Source organism: Tripterygium wilfordii, chromosome 14, assembly GCF_013401445.1.
Source record: "Tripterygium wilfordii isolate XIE 37 chromosome 14, ASM1340144v1, whole genome shotgun sequence".
Classification (NCBI taxonomy): domain Eukaryota; kingdom Viridiplantae; phylum Streptophyta; class Magnoliopsida; order Celastrales; family Celastraceae; genus Tripterygium; species Tripterygium wilfordii.
The window spans coordinates 4,059,570-4,079,594 of NC_052245.1; the positions used below are offsets into that span (position 1 = coordinate 4,059,570).

Sequence of the window (20,025 nt, forward strand, 5' to 3'; positions counted from 1 at the left end):
ATGGTAAAATGTTTAAGTTGTCAACTAAGAAAAAAAGCTGCAATTGTTGAGTACTAGTAGAGTACTGCAAATCTAACACCTGAGTATAACTTAAAAAGTAGAGAACAAGAATGGAAAATAGTCACAAGCATAATGGTATTTGTTGAATACAAGTATTAGTGGTTTGTCCCTCATCATCAATATAGGGATAGAGATACAAATCAATATACATTAGTTGATAAACCAGCCTACATTTTGAGGACAATGTGAGCCAATAAAACAACTATCAAGCCATCATGTGGACAGGTTGGTATATATTCTAGCTCTATACAGATACCCAAGACACAACATCTTAAAGAAAGCTGATATTTGCGTATGCTCTAGATTTTGTTGTCGTGTGACAAAACCAACCAGTTAGCTTTTAGACATAAGTTAGAGCGCAGTATATGCAGCATAAAAGTAAACAACACTTGTGCAGCGTGCAGGGTCGGGGGTAGGTAAGATGTAAGCAAAACTTTCCCCCACATAATATGTTGAGAGCCTGTTTCTAAGAATTGAACTTGGAACCTTTAAGTTACACCCCTACAACTCTAGCACTAGGCCACATATTATGTGGGGTAAAGTCTGCGTACATCTTGTCATAGTCCTCGACCCCGCCCACTACGAGAGCTTTGTGCATCGGTGTTGTTTACTAGTATATGCAGCATATAGACTTTAAACTGCTGCTTGCAAGCTCAGTTCTCTTGAATCACCAAAAGATCTTTGTAGAAACTTTTGAACAACTGAAACAAACTCTTCCACTTTCTCTTCATGAGGCAAGTGGCCACAATGCTTAATTACTTCGAGGCAAGATCCAGGTATGGCTTGTGAAAGTTTCACAGAATTCCAAGAAGGAACAAGTCGATCAGTATCACCCGTAACAATCAGAACTGAATTTCATCAAGAAAGCAAAGATCTAAGTTACATTCTAGATCTCAACTCAATTATATAGAGCGAAAATATTTTTTTCCTATATTTTGTTTTCCCAAAAAAAAAATTACGAGGAATGTACAGGGGTAATGTAGGTACCAGGACATGAGATTTCATGGAGTCTTTTTGCAAGTGGTGGCTTTGATTCAGATTCAGTGCTCAAAATCATTGATGCAGTGAATTCCACAAGAGCTTTGTCCCAACCCTTAACCCTCAGTGGCTGCAGATGGAGAAATATGCAGGGTAAGCGCTATGTACGTTTCCATATTTCAATCAACCTTTGCATCAACAGTAACAAGAAAGTGAAAATACATAAATTACCTTTGTGTAACCATTTAAGACATGTTCCGTTATTTGATTGCGATCGTACCATGCATTCCTTATGGCAGCCATGCCAAACTTATCCATTATCATTCTTACCTTTGAGGACAGATGAAGGATTAATAAAGGTGTATCCAAGTACAAGAAGTATAAAAGGGATAAAACAGTAACAATAATGACAGTGACAACGACATCAAAAACGTAGTTAGTAACTGTAGAAGTTGAAACACACATACACACACCGAATTGTTTTTTTCATTTTTTTTCCAATGAAAACTCGAGTAATTGACTCCATCGCATGAAAAACCAAAAAGGGTAAAACAACTGAGCTTGTTTTCATTCTCTGCCACTGATATAACTCAACTGAACTGAAATGGCCGGGAATTAGCATAACTGGAGAAGGGAAAATGGTCAAGTAGATCTTAAACTGTTGTGGTCCTTGGGAGCTTTGTCGGAACTCCTCTATTGTTGCTAGTCATGTAGTCAACCCATCATCCACAGGGAAAAAAAATGTCATTCTATTGAGGGCAAAATGGCTTACTATAGTTAAAGATTGCCCAGCTTAAGTTAGTTATTAACGTTTAAGATTTGAAGGTTCAAGGTCAAGAAAGAAATTTAATAGCAAGATCTATAATTAACTCGAAGAAGGTGCATTTCATCGAAAAATAAATCAAATACCAGTGTAACAGCAAAGGCAGATCTCAGAATTGCAGCTAGTGCTTTCTTATACAAAGAGTTAAACATGTATGCCATTCCCTTCACCATTTGCATTATTGCTTGTGCAATATATTTGGTAAACTTCAGTATACTCCCAAAAAGCTTGTGAAATGACTTGTGCAGAGTAGATGAATTTGCTTTGTCTCTTTCACTTTCATTATCTGCTCTCGACTTATTGCCATCAACAGCCTTACGTACACCAATTGGGGCAAGAATTGCTGGGGCAACAAGGATGAGAGCAGCAACGTGTTCTGGAGCTTCAAAATATGAATCAACTGCTACAAGAGAACCAGCAGAATGCCTGCATGTCAAGTTTTAAACTGCTTCAGAAATAACTACAGAGGATACATGGAAGCAGGGAAAAAAAAAAAAAAACCTCTCAAAATAGTATACGGTAGCATCCTAAACTCAAAGATAGAGATTGAAGGCACTTTCCAAAAAGTGGGCTGCTAACTCGATTGACTGGTACGTGGCAACAACACTCATATCAACAAACAGTTCTCCAGTCAGTATGATGTTTGATACTAGCAATACCATCAGCCATGTGAATAACAATAAGCTAACCTATACGCTACAGAATAAAAATTACCAAACCAATCTTACATCCAAAAGTGTAGATGCAGATTACATGCACCAGATGATAAACAGGTGGAAAGTTTCCATATCTGAGATGACATGTTTGACTGTCATGTTCAAAATAATATCCAGAAATTAAACGAATCTCTAAAGCTACGTTTGAAATATTAATCTCCTATCCTGAGGCTGCCTCCTGAAGAAATTTGGGGGATAAGATAGTTCGTTAAAATAACACGAGGAAGATTCATACCCCACTAGAACTGCCTTCTCAGCACCCAAGAAATCAACAAAGTACAATGTGGCAAGAACAGAGAAGGCCGTGGAGTAGGGATTCAAGGTTGGTTTTCCATGCTCAGTAGCTGTGGATGATTGGAAGAATTCTACCCTTGATGTCAACCCAAAAGCTGGTCTGTCGAACGCTAGGACTTTGGAACCAGTGGCCTCAGCCAAAGGCTTCATAACCCGACTCCAGGAAAAAACCGATGCTCCAAAGCCATGTAGTAAGATCAAGGGAAGACCGAGCTTCTTCTCTATAGTAGGATGAGATGTTTCAGTAGACAATGAGTTATCCTGTTGTAATTCTGGATCATATACCTTGTGGTGTATCTGCAACCCTTGGAACTCACAAAAGCAACTGTCTGGATCAGCTAAATGTGCTGGATCCAGTAGTTCATCTTGCTCAACGCCTGCAACACTCTTGCTTTTCTGCTGCTTTTTATTTGTATCCAACAATTGCTCTGGTTTAAAAATAAGCAATCATATTACAAAACTATAATTACAATTGGAAATTTTGAAAATGGGTCTGGTTGGACTCTGCTATCCATCAATCATCTTCCCCTTCTCTTCCTCAGAAAATAAAACAGAAAGAAGTTGTTCATTCCACTTTCCCACACCCTAATACACACAAACTATATCTTCCAGTTCCGTTACGGAACATACAGAAAACAATAAGGAAAATAGACGAATTGAAGATGCAGAAGATGGAAGATATAGAGTACCCGAGTAATCTCCAGCAGAGCCGCTGACTGAAGCGTTAGAAGTAAATTGGAGGTATTTGGAGTTTGTATTTGTGAGATGGTGCCACTGCCGTGAAAAAGAGCTGAAGTTGTTGTGGCGCTTGGAGTTGGTTGTTGCTGGGATTCTGCCATGGCATTTGGAGAAACCAGTATCCGCAGGAGTAAGGAAGATTGACCTCTGCTGCAGCAGCGGACACACGGCTACCCCGCTCATCAGTGGCAACAGCGAGAGAGCCTGATCTAGTTTCCGTTGACGCTCTATTTCATCTGTTGGAGAAAACGACATGTTGTTTATCTTAAAACAAAAAAAAAAAAAAAAAAAATTCGTACACCTTAAACGTTATACAATAAAAGGGTGGCTGTCTTCTTTATCTTGTCAATTTCGAAGCGAGAAGGGGGAGAAAATGGAGGCACTGATTTGCAGGAAACTGGGTGATCCGGCCGTGCTGGCGTCAGATCCCCCAGCTGTATTGAGCAAGAGTGAACCGATACCACAACTGAACTCGCCGACTGCGGTGAGGGTACGAGTGAGAGCAACCAGCTTGAACTACGCCAATTATCTCCAGATTCTGGGCAAATACCAAGAAAAGCCTCCTCTCCCTTTCATCCCCGGCTCCGATTATTCAGGCGTCGTCGAAGCCGTCGGCACCGCCGTCTCCAAATTCAAGGTTGGGGATCGCGTTTGCTCCTTCGCTGCCCTCGGCTCCTTTGCTCAGTTCATTGTCGCCGATCACTCCGACCTGTAAGTTTACGTTCCTATCGATCGCTTGTTCTTAATTATCACACCACTTATCCTTCTCATCTGTAATGTTCAAAATTTGAAAAACAAAGGTTTCTGTTACCGGAGGGATGTGATTTGGTGGCTGCTGCTGCACTACCTGTGGCATTTGGGACTTCCCATGTAGCTCTTGTTCATAGAGCTCAATTAGGTTCTGGTAAGGTATTGCTGGTTCTTGGTGCCGCAGGAGGGGTCGGTCTTGCAGCTGTGCAGATTGGCAAGGTCTGTGGTGCCATAGTTATTGCAGTAGCAAGGTACTTTTGTAATTTCTCTTTCTTGGAAAACAATGGAAGATTGGGGATATGAGAAGAATCCCATTTGATATCTGCATTTGTGTTTCAGGGGTGCTGAAAAGGTGAATTTTTTGCGCTCCTTGGGAGTGGATCATGTGGTGGACTTGAGTAGCGAATCTGTGACTTCAAGCATCAAGGGTTTCCTCAAGGCAAAGAAGCTTAAAGGGGTTGATGTTTTGTATGATCCTGTTGGTGGAAAGCTCACCAAAGAAACTATGAAGCTTTTGAATTGGGGTGCTCAGATTTTGGTCATTGGCTTTGCCAGTGGTGAAATCCCTGTCATCCCTGCAAATATTGCTTTGGTCAAGGTACTTCATCTTACTCATTTTAAGTTGTTTTGATTCTGTTTAGGGTTTAGGAATTCATTTGCATTGAGCCTGCATTTACCCCTGATTGATCACTTTTACTATCCCGGTGAGCTAACTAAATGTTGTAGTACACTTTGCTTTGCTAGGCATTCATGGATTCTCCTTAATGTGCAATACGTTACGTACATTTCTTTATGATGATGTTATGTTATATATTTCATGAATGTGTGTCTATAGTCTATACGTGTGTTTCAGTCTCTCTCAGAAAAAAAAAGGTCATATAAGATGGAGGAAACTGAATTAGAATACAGGAAACAATCTGTAAGAACTACAGGAAATAATCTGTAAGATTACGGTTATTGCATCGACTCCTCGGGCCTGTCAATTTGGCAGTCTGACTGACCCTTTTTGAACGACTAACCTAAAGCATTGCACTAACTGAAGAGCTTCACGAATCACGATCCATGTATCATCAAACAGGAGAAAAAGAGCGTGACTTTAAAATTTAAAAATGCTGCTCGTCATTTCTTACCTATTGAGCAAAATTAATCCAGTCTGCCCTTGATCTTTTGTTTAAGAAAAATGATGTTTGAGATTTCTATTGAGGTTGGTTTGAGACTGTCATCATGTCAACTGTTTTTGCAGAACTGGACCGTGCATGGACTATATTGGGGAAGTTACAAAATTCATCAACCAAATGTGCTCGAGGATTCCATTATGGAGCTACTCTCTTGGATGGCAAAAGGCTTGATCACAATCCAGATTTCTCATACTTACTGTCTGTCAGAGGTCTTAATCTTCTTAAAACCTCATCATTTAGTTTTTTTCCCCTAATTCTTTGATGAACACTTTTATTTCAATTACTGACAACCCTAATGCATGTATTGGTGAAAATTATAGAAGATTCATTAAGAGTAACTTATTAGTCATGTTTGCAAATCACTCCTGCAATGGGCTGGTCTGTTTTTTTGGTTATTACTAGAAAAGCAAAAATGAGAGCATCCACCTCTTGTTTAAAGCACTCCAAGGCTCATATAGTTCATTGCTAGAATGACTTTATTTCCTGTCAATTTCTTTGACAGCAATTGGTGCATTTCGCGGGAAGGAGGAGGTCCGGTGCTGTACCATTATGGTGCTCCAATATTTTTTAAATTTTTGAAAAAAATAACAGATAGATGTATTTTAACATTTTGAATATACTGCTCCTATAGTTTGTAACCTAATGGTTTCTTGTCCTTTGCAGGCTAGTCTGGCTTTTGCTGCTATTAAAGAGAGGAAAGCAATTGGGAAGGTGTTGATTGCCTTTGATGAAGATGCAAGATCTAAGCTTTAACTTGACAAAGATACAGCCAGAGTGGGTTGGAGACATGTTCACCATAAAGCCGAAATAAGAAAGGATGTTTATTGGCAATAAGGGAGTTGCAAGCTATGTACTTAGCAGAGTGAATGCTGAATTGTTATGTTTGAAACAAATAGGAACTTCCTTGAGCAAATCAAATTACAGCTTTAATATTGTAGCAAGATTTCTGCTACGCTGCTTATTAACATTAGCAAGCTATTTGTATAGCAATGTTTCTTATGATATGTACTACAAAGTTGATCCTTTATTCGAGACCTAATAATACTTGCACTGGTGAACATTAACGATCAGTATATACAAGGGAAGAGAAACATGTAAGCTTAACAGAAGAACAGAACAGGCCTATCTATGCAGACTCTCCGTTTTCAGAAAGCGGACATACTCCTGCTGCAACATTTCCCCTCCATGAACTGGATCAAAACTGCACCTATAGAAACTGGAAATAGAGAAACATGTAAGCAATATAAAGTATTTCAATTTCATGCAGAAATAGAAATATTAAGGGAAAATAAAAAAAAAATCACCAATCGAATACAGCTGCTTATTCGTTATTACTGCTGTCGGATTTTCCTATTTTACTAGTATACCGATATGTAATCAATCTTTTTTCTATCTGGAATTTGCAATGTATCCCACCATTGGGCATAACTAAACAGTTGAGAGCTGATAATAAGGAAAAGTGCACCAAAGCAGAATATTACAGTGGGTGTATGAGAAGGCAGACTGGTCAATAGGACATAAAGGTGTTGCGGATACCTCTCCTCAGTGAGTGCAAGAATAACTCAGCAGTTAAGGACCAAGTGAAATTGTTTGTCAATTTCAATATGTGAAGTCATAAAACAGTAAGTATTGAACTCATCCAGAAAAAAAGTTTATCCCCTCAATCGAGAACGCAATTGTACATTTATAAAAGCTACTGTTCAAAGAAAACAAAGAATGACATACCTTCCATCCATGCCAATAATACTCACAGTATTCTGAGATCCAAATGCTGCAATGTGTTGTACGTCTTCGGGTAAGTGAAACTGAGCAAATGACCACTCTGAACTGAAATATTTTGGCAAAACCCCTGCAGAAAACGTCAGGAAATACAATTATTTTTAAGAAGAGATTTATTTCCCCTCTCTGCTTCGTTCGTTCTTTTTTTTTTTGTTGAGGGGGGTGGGGGCAAGGCAGATAGTTGCAGTAAGACATAAGTTATATCTCTACTTCATTACCCACAAAATCAGGAAACGAAGAAAATAAGAAAACAAATTTAGTGTCATGATCAAATGTGGGACAAGGAAAAAGCGTGTCCTTACAAGTCACACCCACCACACGGGACCATCTGGTAAAAGGAATCTAGCAGAGGTTGTTTCTATTATACGAACCTATGAGTTTGCAATGAAATTAATCACTCATGTGAAATTACAAATTTAGAGTTTCAGGAAAGCATGACCAACTACCATATGCTTTATCCTCCAAATATTCAAGTTCACCGGGAAATTTGATTATGAATTGTTGTTATCATTTGCTATGAAACATCAGAGGCTGTTTGCCTCAAATTAAAGATAGTAGAACCATTAAATCATGCATCGAAAAACTCATCTTACCTCTCATAAAAGAGAAGGACGACCCAGGGTTGGCACCAGTGCTTGGTGAGATAAAGGCATCCAGAGAAGTTGAAGAATTTTGGTTAGAAAGCTGTGAACCTTGAGCTGGATTTGTATGGGACGACGAGTCCTCCCCCACTACTCGGACTCTGAGACTGAAAATGTGAACAGTTCCTTTATCACTTGACACGGCCAACCACTGGACATTCGGAGCGAGAGAAATGCTAAAAATATCTGCTCTGTCTACTCCTCTTCTTACCTGAAGATTACAAAACAAATTAGCATGAGTAGCATAAACACGCATGTACACAATAGATGTAATAAGGGTCCAAAAAGCCCAAAGCCCAAAGCCAAGAGAATCCACAAACAAATAACTCATATATTGATACCAATGATCTCCCATTTTTTAGATTGCGGTCGTCTCTTATCAGTTTCGTACAATGTCTCTAGCCACTTATATCAAATCGAAACACCAGAACTGTAAATATCAATTGATAGAAAGTACACATTCAAGTGTGTTTAGCTGCATTAAGAAAGGATAAGGACAAGGTTCTATATTATTTATCTACTAGAAAAGGGTAGATATTCTTTCCCAAGAGACGAAAGAAACAGTAAAGCATTTATCCTTCAAATTGCACATGGGTAGGCAAACTTTAGATCATTATTTGAGCCCTTGAGTCCAGTGAAATGCGACTCCTTGGAGTATGAATTGACAGCTTGAAATTATCTAAAGGAGATGACGAAAGGAAAACACTAAATATCTTTTACCATTCTGGCCATCCTTCGGATCACTTGGAAAGAAAGGAACAAAAGGGCATTCTAATGCCTTGAATCTCCCTTTGAAATGTTTTAAGTAAAGATAGCTTAAATCCCACGGTAGTTGGTTTAGTGTTTGTCGAAATGCAGGTGAAAATCTTGTTTTTGGTGTATAATTCTTTAGGATTGTATGTGGGTGGCACCTTGGTGCCCTTATCAATAGAAATATCCTTTTTGCTGCTCTAAAAAAGGGAAAATCAGGAAACAATGTTCACGATCTAAAGAATCTGACAGAAGTCATATGAATGTTCTGCTAGGAACCTCATACTATTTAGTATGATGCTGTGAGCCTATCAGTTGCAAAGACAAAAAAAAAAATTTAATTTTTGAGAACAATGTCCAAAGTTCATGACTACCAATTAAAACTTTAAAAAAAGTAAAAATAAAGCAACTTCATGTGAACAATAATAAACATAGAATTATAATCCATGGTACAATAGCTACCTCTTGTAATCGAGTTCCATCCATTGTGTTGAAAATCCTTATCAGAGTCCCCCTTGTACTAGCAGTTGCAAGAAGCAAGCCATCCAAAGTCAATGTAAGACAAGCAATATGAGAGTCATGAGCATTAATTAACCTTGTCACGTTCAGGCCAAAGTGTTCAATTCGAACCTGTCCCCGGTAAAGACCTGGGCAAGTTAACACAGAAGTGTTTGAATGGTGAGAAAGGCAACACAGTCCCCTAGGATTTGCCAGAGTCTCAATCTGATGAAGAAGCTTCAGATCCATAAAACTGTAAACATATATCTTGTGCTCAAGAACAACAACAATGCGATCTCGTCTTAATTTAACAGCACGAACATCAGACCTAAAAGTAAATTCACCAATGCAGCGACTTTGATGATCATCCCAGATAATAACTTTATTTGGAGGGTAATGTGAATTAGTTTTACAACCAACAAGTGCCAAAATATTGCACCGGAAGAGCATCTCAACAATCTTAAATCCCTCACTTTTTAGGTCACGCCTGAAAGTTTCCTTGAAAGGCTCACAGTTATATATACGAAAACCACAGTTTGTGCCGGCCGCAAAGCAAGCATAGTCCTGGTTCCAAGATACAGAGAATAATTCTGCTTCATCACCGTCATTGAACCCAAGTTGAGGCTGGTTAAAGGAACTAGTAGTAGCAGCACTCGGAGACTCAAAGGGACTCGGCATAGCTGATGCAAAGACACCGTGAGAATTTGAAACAGTTGAACTTATATGGGATGAGGGAACAATCATATGCTTGATGTTGTCAATAACCGTGATGAGCCATAGGAAACCACCAAGCAAAAAGTTCGAGCAGCAAAGGAAGAGCTCTGGCATCAATCATAAGAAACCATAGGAAACCAGCAAATGTTCCGAAAAGTACCGTACGAACTCAACAAACTGCCAGTCACATCCTAAAGTTACTCCAATGATTCGTATATATAAAAGGCGGCAGATAACTAGCAAATGCTAAACAAGATATCAAATGTAGTGGCAAAAAACTTGTTCAAGAATGTTTGGGTATCATCAACCCATGACAATATTTCAAATGAGAACACTACTGCTTCAAATTTTTTTCAGGAAGAAATTGAATTGACATAATGAGTTCCAGTCCACACCCACAAAACACCGAAGCAGTAAAATCCAAGCAAAAGCAGTTCTGAAATCTCCAGTGGTAAAAGCATTCGCTTTAGCATTAACAAACATTCAACGAATCAGCCTCGCCAAAAAGTAACTAAAAAACAAAATCCATCAATTGGGTCTCCATAAGCAATAGCAAAGCAGCTTAATTTATTTACCGAAACAACAGACAGCAGATCAAAACAATGACATGAAACAGAACTGAAGAACGGCGTTCGGAGACACGGGGGATGCGAAATGATTGTACTACATAATATTGATCACTAGACGAGACCCGAAAGTAAAAGATAAATTGAAAAGATTCTGTGATTAGGATTTGCAGGGATTTTCCAGTACCTAATTGAACGAAGTCTCGAGATGAGCCACCGGAGCTCTCCTCTCCTCCTTCAGTGCAAGATCTGCAAATCTCTCTCCCCCCTGACTTCTACGATGTCGACGTATATGTCAAATTGTTTGTCTCTTCTGAACTCTGATATTTTATTAAAGAAGAAGAGTGGTAGGACTGGGTTTCCTAATACAAAATTAAATGCTTTAATATCAAATTAAAATCAAAATTTCACAAAAAAAGAGATCAAATTAAAATTTTTACAGTATTTTAATAAATAAAATCGGAGAACCTGCAGTCTCCACTGCAAACAGTGTTTCATCACACCATCATCTTCATGTCTATTTTTAAAATTTAAAAAATAGCATGAGTCTCATACTCTTGAATATATCAAACGGTAGTGATGGAAATTGCAGGCGTTTCACACTACAAGTACCTGGCTGAGTTGAAAGGGGGCAACCCCATAGAGATGGTAAAAAAATTCGATCCGAACACTATATACAAGGTATCCGATCCATTTAAAACCCAAAAACTGATCTTATAGGTTTTGGAAACGGTTTTGGTTTTGGTTTTCAAACCCGTCATGGTTTAGGGTCGGGTTTGGTTTTTAGTGCCAGGTTTAGGGTACCCGAACCGTTTAATAAAAAGATTCATTATAGTAATAATATTATAAATCATATATAAAGATATACTACTAGGATACTAAATTATAACATGATAAAGCATATTAAAACATATATATTTATAGAAACATACTAATAAAACTATAAATTAGACTAATTTGAATTATAAAATCATAATTACAAACCATACTCAATATTAATTTATATTAATATAATCATCAAAGAAAAAAAATAAAAATATTAAAAGTTAAATGGTAAACGGTTATGAAACGATTCCGGGTTTGAAAATTTAAATGGTTTTGGAACGGTTTTGGTATAGAGTATCTTACATGGAAACGGTTTTGATATTTCCAAATTGGAAGGGTACTCGACCCGTTGTCATCCCTACAACCCCATCTCTTTTGGCCTTGGTTGTGTGAATGGGTTCTTTAGATTGAACTATTGGGCTTTTTTTATTTCTTTAAATTGGGCAATTGGGTTTTTTTACCCCCACTCTAAAAATATCTTTCATTTGGGCATTATAGGCCTAAACATAACTTTCCACATGACGATAAGGTAAATTGGGCAAAAACCTAACGTGATTGTTTCTAATAGAAATCGAATTGAAGACCTCTCTCTCTGGTCACAAATCGGAAGAACGAAAAGGACAAAGAGAGAGTTGTACGAATTCATGCGATAAGACCGATATGCGTATATTTAATCCACTTTTGTGCATAGTTCTTTGTTCGTTCTTGGTAATTTTAGTAAAAATTGAGTTGGTAATACATAAATTCTTGATGTTCTTATTGTAGGAGAGCCGGGAGCGATTACGAATGAAATAGTTGGATGAAATCGCAGTTGGGAAGAAAATTGCAAGCAAAAGTTCATATGGACCGCTCGAGCACAAATGGTTGCTCGAGCGGCCCCTTACATGCGTTCTGCCACAGAAACCTCAAGAGACTTCTCTCGAGCACCCACAGCCGATCGAGCGGCCATCCAATCGATCGAGCGCCCAGCAGAGATCGAGCGAAGAGGAAGGAAAATGCTGGACCAAAAGCTACATCTTTGACCGATCGAGCGACTATCACTACTCGAGCAGAAGTTGACGGAGTGGTTTTCCGAAATATATAAGATTAGGTTTTTCCGGGACTTCTAGGGATATAAAGAGAGAAGGCTGAGTTTAGGGAGACACACACTTTTTCTGAGGTTTCCAAGCAGAAGAACAAAAGTCTTCTAGGTTTTTGCACGATTTAAGGATATGAGGGCCTTCGACCCAACTACGAGTTCCTCAGTTCAAGGGGTTTCCACTCAACTCTCTTTTCCATGTTTCTTATTTCTAGCTTTGATTTGGTTACTCTAACGATCCTAAGCTTCTCTGCAAGGGCTTGATGTAGCCTAGTATTATTATTGCAAGTATGTCAATTAATTGAATGCATAATTTTGGTTCATAACTCTTGTCTTTAATTTCTATGCTCATAATCTATTGTTTGTTTGGTTGATTGACCACCAATTGAATGCTCAATTAGATTCATCTAGCTACGACTAAGGAACGAACCGAATTCACTTGTCTTAGTGGAACTGAAATTAAGGAAATCAATTGTCGACTGCCTTGAAAAAGGTTTAAGGGATTGATTGGTCGTTATAGTTCTTTAGATCGTGATGAGTTGTTAGCCTTGGGTTAAAAACTGTGAACCGTATACGATTAATCCATAGTTAATGATATTTGTAGGCACCGCGAACGAACGAACATATTTTAGAAAGAATCAATTCTTGAATTGGAACCACAATTATGTGTTTGTTAATTGGATGCTTGTGATAGGATTACTAGGTGAAATAATTGCCTTAGTGTTTTTCTCATAGTGATATACCAAACATCTAAATTTCGTTCTTTGTTAGTTTAGGTTACTCATACCAATCATTCTTCCATTCTCTCTTTCTCATTCAATTCATTTTTCCATTCTCTTATTCGTCACGTTAGGTACAACAATTAAATTAACTTGTCTCCGTGGGATCGATCTTGTACTTGCATATACTATACTATTCGTATACTCTTATGCACTAGCGAGAATTTAACACATCAAGGACAGACGAAGACCCTTATAGTTTATTTTCGAGTTAAAAAAGCTGTTTTAATCTCAATCGTTGGTGAGATACAATGACTGAGATAGAAGTGCATAAATTAGGAACGCACAAGAGGAGTTGTGATATTTTATAAAAGCATATATAAAAGACATATATAATGGGCTTAAATGAATGGATGGGATTAAAAGTCAGCATCCTATGGTGTAGATCCAATTACAGAATTTTGCTTTATAATTTTATATTTGCTGGTAATGTGATTGGCTGCCGGCAAGAAAGAAATGGCCACCGCTGCTTCTGCGGAAATGAAATGGCTTACAACGCCGACAAGAAGACGACGCCCAGACCAAATCGATAAGAAATCAAGAATACCCATCTACATATCCACAAACCCAGTTCACGTAAATCCTCAAGACCTGAGAGAGCTCTACAGTACCTGCAATCATTCCTGCCACCGCTTCCCTCGGCTAGACCAACTGGGGAGAGTAGAAGAAGAGCCAGTGGATTTGAAGAGGCTGCAGATTGCCCTCTCTCACAGCTCTATCCTTGTCTCCGTCTTCTGCAACCCGCACCATGTAACTACTACTGCCATTAATGGAAACCAGAGGATGAATCCGATGGCCGATTTTGTTCAAAATCTGTTTCCCCTTGTCTCTCCAACGAATGGCAGCCTCGTGGGCTTTGGGCGTGCTGTTTCTGACTTGGGATTGACTGCTTCTATCTACGATGTCATGGTGATTCTCTTACATTTGTTTCATGATGGGTTAAATTTTTCTACTTCTTCTCCTTTCAATCTTACTTTTATGTGAAGGTGATGTATATATTTTGTTTCTGTTCCTGTTCTCTCTATTGGTTAATCTGCAACAATGCACGGTGATGCAATGTCAACTGTTGTGATCTGCCATTGAACTGTGAGTTAATTTTACTTCCTCTAATGCTTTTTAACTCTTGCTGAATGAGGATTTACATACATGGGTTCTTAAGTATTCACAATATCTTATATTTGTGTTTCCAGTGCTTGCCAGGTTACACCTTCATTACAACGGATGGGAATCGGCAGAATGATTGTTCAGAGAATTATAAGGTGTCACTTCTTATTCTCAAATTTAGTTGAGCTTCATACTTGATTTGATATGTTATCCAAACACTAGTTACTTCACTGCTTAGTATCAAAAAGCAACCTTCTTTTCTGTTGTATCTCTTTACATATCATGGCAGGTTACTCTCGTTTATGCGATATATATATATATGTATGTATCCGAATTCACAGTTTATGTTGGTGTGGGTTACTTTGGTCTGTTCTGGCTTTTTCCTAGATAAATGCCTTTACATTATATCTTATTTCTTGGGTCATCGTCACCAGAAAATTCTGTCCATCTAGTCATTTACATTATACACTACACTGTTGAAGCTTCCATGGCATCTCAAGTTTTTTCCTTACTCTTCAGAATGCTAACAAGTAGAGAAATTTATGACATTGCAGCCATCTGCTCGGAGAATGAGAGGTAAATCCCCAAAAATTGCTTAAATCTCATTCATTCTTTCATTTTACTTACATATACATGATGGCTAGTAATAGGTTGTCACTTTTCAGAATCTCCATATTACCCATACAGCCTGAACCAAGCTAAATAGAAGCCTTCTTAATCCTCATCCATTGTTCAATGACCCTATTCATACATAATTGTTGATGACTAGCAAGCACATTCCGCGGATTCCTTTCAATGCCAAAATGAAATCTTTTCATTGCCCTCAGCACATGTAAATCAGTTCTTCTTCTAGCGAGCTGCTTTCTCCATATTTTACCCATAAACCCTGATGTGATCAGATAGTTCATCTGCATGGAAGGCTTTAGCTGTTCTAAGTTCTAATCTTAACTTACCATAACTTGTCAGATTATTTTTCAAATCATGTGGATTTGGAGATGACACATTGAGCTCCACTACAATGATGTACACAAGGACCATTTCAACTTGTCATCAAAATGATTGGAATGTTAAACAAGCAGGTCGAAAGCTTTTGTTAATTCCTCCATGTCCAGCATCCAGGACATCTGTAAAGACTAACAAATCATGAAGTTCAGGCATGTTTGTTTTGTGCTAAAGCATTTGCAGGTGAAGACTTGGAACAATCTTTGCCGCGGCTTCCGACATAATTCTGGGATAGATGGATGACTGTTAAGCTCTTACTTAGCAGATAAAACAGACAGATTTACTACCCGCCAGACTGAACGGAGAATGAAAAAGAAAAGGAATGGAGTTTTCGTTTTTCAGATTTGCATGTTTGCCATGAATTCTACGTTAGAAGCTAACCTTTGTAAAAAAAAATTCAAATCGTTAGTGTGTTTTTGTTCTCTTTTTCTGGTTATATGTTGATTGAGGAGGACTATTGATTCTGGTTGTGACAATGAACTCGTTCTCAATCACCCATTGCCATTCTGGTCGAAGTGGAAATCAAAGAATCCACAAACAGAGGTAGAGGGGCTTTTCTGCACCACACACATTTCTTGTCAATGGCAATGCAAGTTGTTTTCATAGCCCTCCATAGTTGGGGGCAGCAGCCGTTCCTGTGGGCCACGAGCTCATTCATACGGACCATTGTATGCTTGCTAACTACCTAATCGGGTGTTTGAATCGTCTCACTCCACAAATGCAAACGCGTTTGTAAATCATACAGCCTATTCTACATTTTACAGACAACCAAGAAAGTTTTCATCTTGCTCAAGGAAAAAACAGAACAAGCAAAGTTTAGACTCATACCAAGTTTTGAGTTGAAGTCCTGCAGAATACACAAAGGGTGAACGGCACTCTTTGTGCACTCAGTATGCATATTATAGTCATAGTTTACAAACCATAACCAACGAAAATGAAAAGACTTAAATTTGTTTTAGCCTCTCCAGTTGTCCTTCAACTGCCTTATTTTCCTGAGAGCATCAACAGGAGATTCACAACCCACTTTCTCCTGCGAACAAGCAAAAATATTTACGTTAAAAGCTTGGTCTGCACATGGAATGACAGAGACGCAGAACTAATGATGGAGTTGGTAACACCAAATGGAAACAGAGAACATATGCAGATTAAATGTGGCTGAAGTTCTAGTTCCTGTAAATTTGAAGTGCAAAATGGGAATGTACAAAGAAGTTAGAGGATTGACAATCACATCTAACATAACCAATGTCTACGATGAAGTTGCATTGTAGGCTATTCAATCTCAACGTAAAACCAAAGGATAAGAAATGAACCTGAAGCTCTGGTAGATCAACCCGCATGAATGGGTTTGTCTCCATCTCTTCCTCAATTGTTGAGGGGATGGTGGGGAGGCCAGCTTGACGTTGTTTTAGAGCCCATGATAACTTATCTCTTATTTTTGCATTGTCTGGCTCAACTGTCAGAGCAAACTGCAAGTTCTTCACAGTGTACTGTAGTGATAGATAAGAAGTTCAATTGATCTTAGACTGAATGGAAAAGGCATACAAACTTAAGCTAGGCTGATAAAAAAATAAGCTTACTGAAAGTCAATCTCATAACAAAATATACTACCACATAGACATAAAACTACCCTGCTATGTTCATAACAAACGGGCTCGAGCTGGTGCACATATCTCTCCCATTCACAGCTTGCACTAAATGCCAAAAATACCATGGATTTCACTCACCACGATTTGTAATTTCTATGTTAATCTACGCCAACATGATAGGTATGTATATCAAGTAAATAGAATATAGGACTCACATAAACACTATAGGTATTTCTATAGCTAAAGCCAAATCTGCTCTGCATAATTGTTTTCCCAATTTTCGGTGTTACTATCTCAGAGATGACTCTCTGTTTGTTTATCCCATTTTCATGTGCCTTTCAATTGTCAAAAACTATGATGTGTGGTGTCCTACCGAACCTCCACACATATATCAAAATTTGAAACCTCCTCAAATAAATTCAGAAGCTCTCTTAAATTTTAGTTGGTTCAATTTCAGACTACGCTAGGCATATTGGCTCAGAATTTAGTTCTTCTGATAATAAGAAATCAGGAAGGGGTGGAGGAAAGCGTAAGAGCACAAAACCTGCAATCACTTTACCTCATGGCCACAGTAAACTTGTGTGGGCTTCGGTAAAGAGCCCAATGTTATACACAACAATTGATACATCTGTTCTGCCGTGCCTTCAAAAAACTTCCCACAGCCAGCAATAAACTGCACAAATTAAAAAGAAAGGTGCATAATAATTGCTTATAACCATATCATCACAAATAACATATTCAATATTGTTCCTGTGCCATTAAGAAAAACAAATAATTGAGAATCTCCAGCTTGAAACTACATGGGAAACCCATTATCTGGGAAGAGCGTTTCAAGAAGGGATATAGTGCAGGTATTCTGACTTCAAATGCTTCAAATGCTCAGAGATTGTTACATCGAAAACAGATACACAGAACATGACTAGAGATCTATGCACCTTGGGCCAAATGTCTCATAACCCCCCTACTACATTTTTATGCATTCCATCTAAGGCTTATTTCGTCCTATAATCCTCTCCTTCAAAAATATCATCAGCAGTACAGGTGCTTTGTTGGTTGAGAAGAATAACCACTGCCAAGTACTTGTCAAGATGAAGACTGAATGCAAGATGCTAATAAACAAAATAAGATGATTCGGGACTTACAAGTGTGTCTCCAGTAAAAACAACTGGGTCCTCTCCATCTTTGCTTGTCACGTAATAACTTATGTGACCTTTGGTGTGGCTAAGAATAAGAATAGAAAGAAAATTATGGGGAAACACAAACAACATAAAGAATATGAGTTGAAAAAAAAAGGCAAAGAAACATTCATTCACAAACTAACTAAAGCAGGAAAATGACAAATACAAATAAAATTTTGAAGCCCTCGTATCATGGATGGAACAAGAAACAGAAAAAAAAATGGGATTGATTCTTGATAATCTTCCTATTGAAACCTTGAATTTCTGACAACTTCCATAAAACTACTTCCCTGACACCACAATCTCGATAATCCTCAACGTATGAAAAATTAAATATGAAGGTATGTATTCTAAAGGCCTCCAAAACAATAGCAAATGCCCTAAGCTAATGCAATAGTGACGCAATCAACAAATACTAAAGGTAACTCATCACTGCTTGGTTGATCAGAAGCAGGGGAAAATATACTAATAATTTTCAATATGTCTTTTTAGGAGGAAATGGCGGGTTTGACAAGAAACACATAGTACCACAAGACTTGCATCCATTATTCAGCACCAAGACAACCCATACATATGCATGTATTTTATGCTTAGAAAAAGCCCTTAAGTTATTTTTGATATCCTCTTTTCAGAGGGAATGGAATGCACCATTAAGGATCACATTCGCATTCACCAGTTTGGCGTAAACAAATTTCCACCTATTTACTGTATTTCAAACTAATGATAATTAACAATCGAAAATCGCGTTAATAAAACGCAGGTATAGTTCTGTATATTTAAAAACTTATTTCCATCCTATTCCCATACACATTCTCACAAACCAAACACTTACCACCATCAGAATGAGACTATCATGCTCATTCTGAATACAGTTCCTACTAAACAATTACGTAAACATTTCATTCCATTCCCTTCCTACACTGTTTCCCTTACCATTACCACTCTCTTTCATTTCCCATTTTTATTCCTCTAAGGAAAACAAACATCCCCTCGTTATTCCATAAAAATAAGGGCAGAAGTGGAACTTCGGTGAAGGTTAAGTTTGTAAATCATCTCAATCACAATTGTCAGTTTAAGCATAAGCTTGACATATACAAGCTGTATTCGAATGAAAAAGCAAAATACTAGCTCAATTTACAGCCAAAGTTTTACTTCCATTCTATAGATTCAATCAGTTCAAGCAATACCATCATAGATAGATGAAAAAAATTATGAATACGCCACCACCAAGTACAGCAAGTAAAAAACAAACCATGGTGTGTGAAGACACAATATGTTGACATCAGCCCCAAGTGATATCCTATCACCACTTTCCACTTTATCAGTGCAACCCTTTACATTGTCAATTGAACCACCATACACCTTTATCCCAGGCACCAGCTCCTTCATTTTATCATTCCCACCAGCATGATCCCTGTTGGAGGAATCATGAAACAATTCACCCAATATTACAGCAGAGAGCATATACATAGCAAAAATGTCACATCAAGGAACAATATTCTCACTGTCAAGATGAAACGAAACGGAAAATTAGGAATTTAAGAAACAGCAGTAGAGCATACCAGTGATGGTGGGTGGTAAGAACAAACTTGAGTTGGACACCATGGTCAGTCGCAGCTTGGAGAATCTTTTCCGGCTCAACAGGATCAACAACAGCTGCTTCTTTAGTACTCTCATCGATGATCCTAAAATTCGGATCAACCATCATCATCATTCAATTCAAAAAACCCTAAAACAAATCAGTCCATAAAAAAAAACAACAAAAGGAAAAAGTTAGGCGTAATCACAGATAGGCATAGTTATCCTCCAAGCAAGGAACGTGAAAAATCTTCATTATCAGCTTCTCAGTGGTCTCGCAGAACAACCAGGGGAGAGAGGAGAGAGGAGAGAGGAGAGAGGAGAAATCTAGAATGTGCGATTCCCCGAGCAAGACTCGGCACAGATGGCCTAGAAGACACGTCAGCAATGAGATAATACGTGGCAGGCAG

General features: G+C 38.2%; 5 protein-coding genes across 9 annotated transcripts; 2 read left to right on the top strand and 3 right to left on the bottom strand.

The window, feature by feature from the left end:
- Positions 1-111: 111 nt before the first annotated feature.
- Positions 112-3,895, bottom strand: LOC120015010 (abhydrolase domain-containing protein abhd-5.1). Its single transcript, XM_038867185.1, has 6 exons — positions 3,561-3,895; positions 2,813-3,299; positions 1,948-2,287; positions 1,270-1,368; positions 1,048-1,168; positions 112-908 (listed from the first exon to the last, which is right to left on the bottom strand). The coding sequence occupies exons 1-6, from the start codon at positions 3,862-3,864 to the stop codon at positions 694-696; spliced, it is 1,566 nt and encodes a 521-aa protein (XP_038723113.1). The 5' UTR covers positions 3,865-3,895; the 3' UTR covers positions 112-693.
- A 13-nt stretch (positions 3,896-3,908) lies between these two features.
- LOC120015012 (quinone oxidoreductase-like protein 2 homolog) lies at positions 3,909-6,564 on the top strand. Of its 2 annotated transcripts, XM_038867191.1 has the most exons (5): positions 3,915-4,320; positions 4,410-4,610; positions 4,699-4,957; positions 5,603-5,746; positions 6,201-6,564. In XM_038867191.1, exons 1-5 carry the CDS (start codon positions 3,983-3,985, stop codon positions 6,288-6,290), a joined length of 1,032 nt encoding a protein of 343 aa, XP_038723119.1. In that variant the 5' UTR covers positions 3,915-3,982; the 3' UTR covers positions 6,291-6,564. The 2 variants fall into 2 exon arrangements, with proteins under 2 accessions (XP_038723120.1, XP_038723119.1); XM_038867192.1 differs by lacking the exon at positions 4,410-4,610 and having other exon boundaries at positions 3,909-4,320; positions 6,201-6,557.
- LOC120015011 (autophagy-related protein 18d) lies at positions 6,456-10,850 on the bottom strand. 4 transcript variants are annotated; one of them, XM_038867186.1, is made up of 5 exons: positions 10,673-10,850; positions 9,170-10,096; positions 7,910-8,168; positions 7,263-7,386; positions 6,456-6,753 (listed from the first exon to the last, which is right to left on the bottom strand). In XM_038867186.1, the coding sequence occupies exons 2-5, from the start codon at positions 10,031-10,033 to the stop codon at positions 6,660-6,662; spliced, it is 1,341 nt and encodes a 446-aa protein (XP_038723114.1). In that variant the 5' UTR covers positions 10,034-10,096; positions 10,673-10,850; the 3' UTR covers positions 6,456-6,659. The 4 variants fall into 4 exon arrangements, with proteins under 4 accessions (XP_038723114.1, XP_038723116.1, XP_038723117.1 ...); XM_038867188.1 differs by having other exon boundaries at positions 9,170-10,430; XM_038867189.1 differs by having other exon boundaries at positions 9,170-10,026; positions 10,673-10,849.
- A 2,741-nt stretch (positions 10,851-13,591) lies between these two features.
- Positions 13,592-15,761, top strand: LOC120014962 (uncharacterized N-acetyltransferase ycf52). The gene is made up of 4 exons (XM_038867113.1): positions 13,592-14,076; positions 14,368-14,426; positions 14,791-14,847; positions 15,238-15,761. Exons 1-4 carry the CDS (start codon positions 13,624-13,626, stop codon positions 15,416-15,418), a joined length of 750 nt encoding a protein of 249 aa, XP_038723041.1. The 5' UTR covers positions 13,592-13,623; the 3' UTR covers positions 15,419-15,761.
- Positions 15,762-15,992: 231 nt separating this feature from the next.
- Positions 15,993-19,971, bottom strand: LOC120014961 (hydroxyacylglutathione hydrolase cytoplasmic). Its single transcript, XM_038867112.1, has 7 exons — positions 19,825-19,971; positions 19,600-19,722; positions 19,290-19,451; positions 18,002-18,080; positions 17,419-17,532; positions 16,584-16,760; positions 15,993-16,303 (listed from the first exon to the last, which is right to left on the bottom strand). The coding sequence occupies exons 1-7, from the start codon at positions 19,869-19,871 to the stop codon at positions 16,229-16,231; spliced, it is 777 nt and encodes a 258-aa protein (XP_038723040.1). The 5' UTR covers positions 19,872-19,971; the 3' UTR covers positions 15,993-16,228.
- Positions 19,972-20,025: the final 54 nt, after the last annotated feature.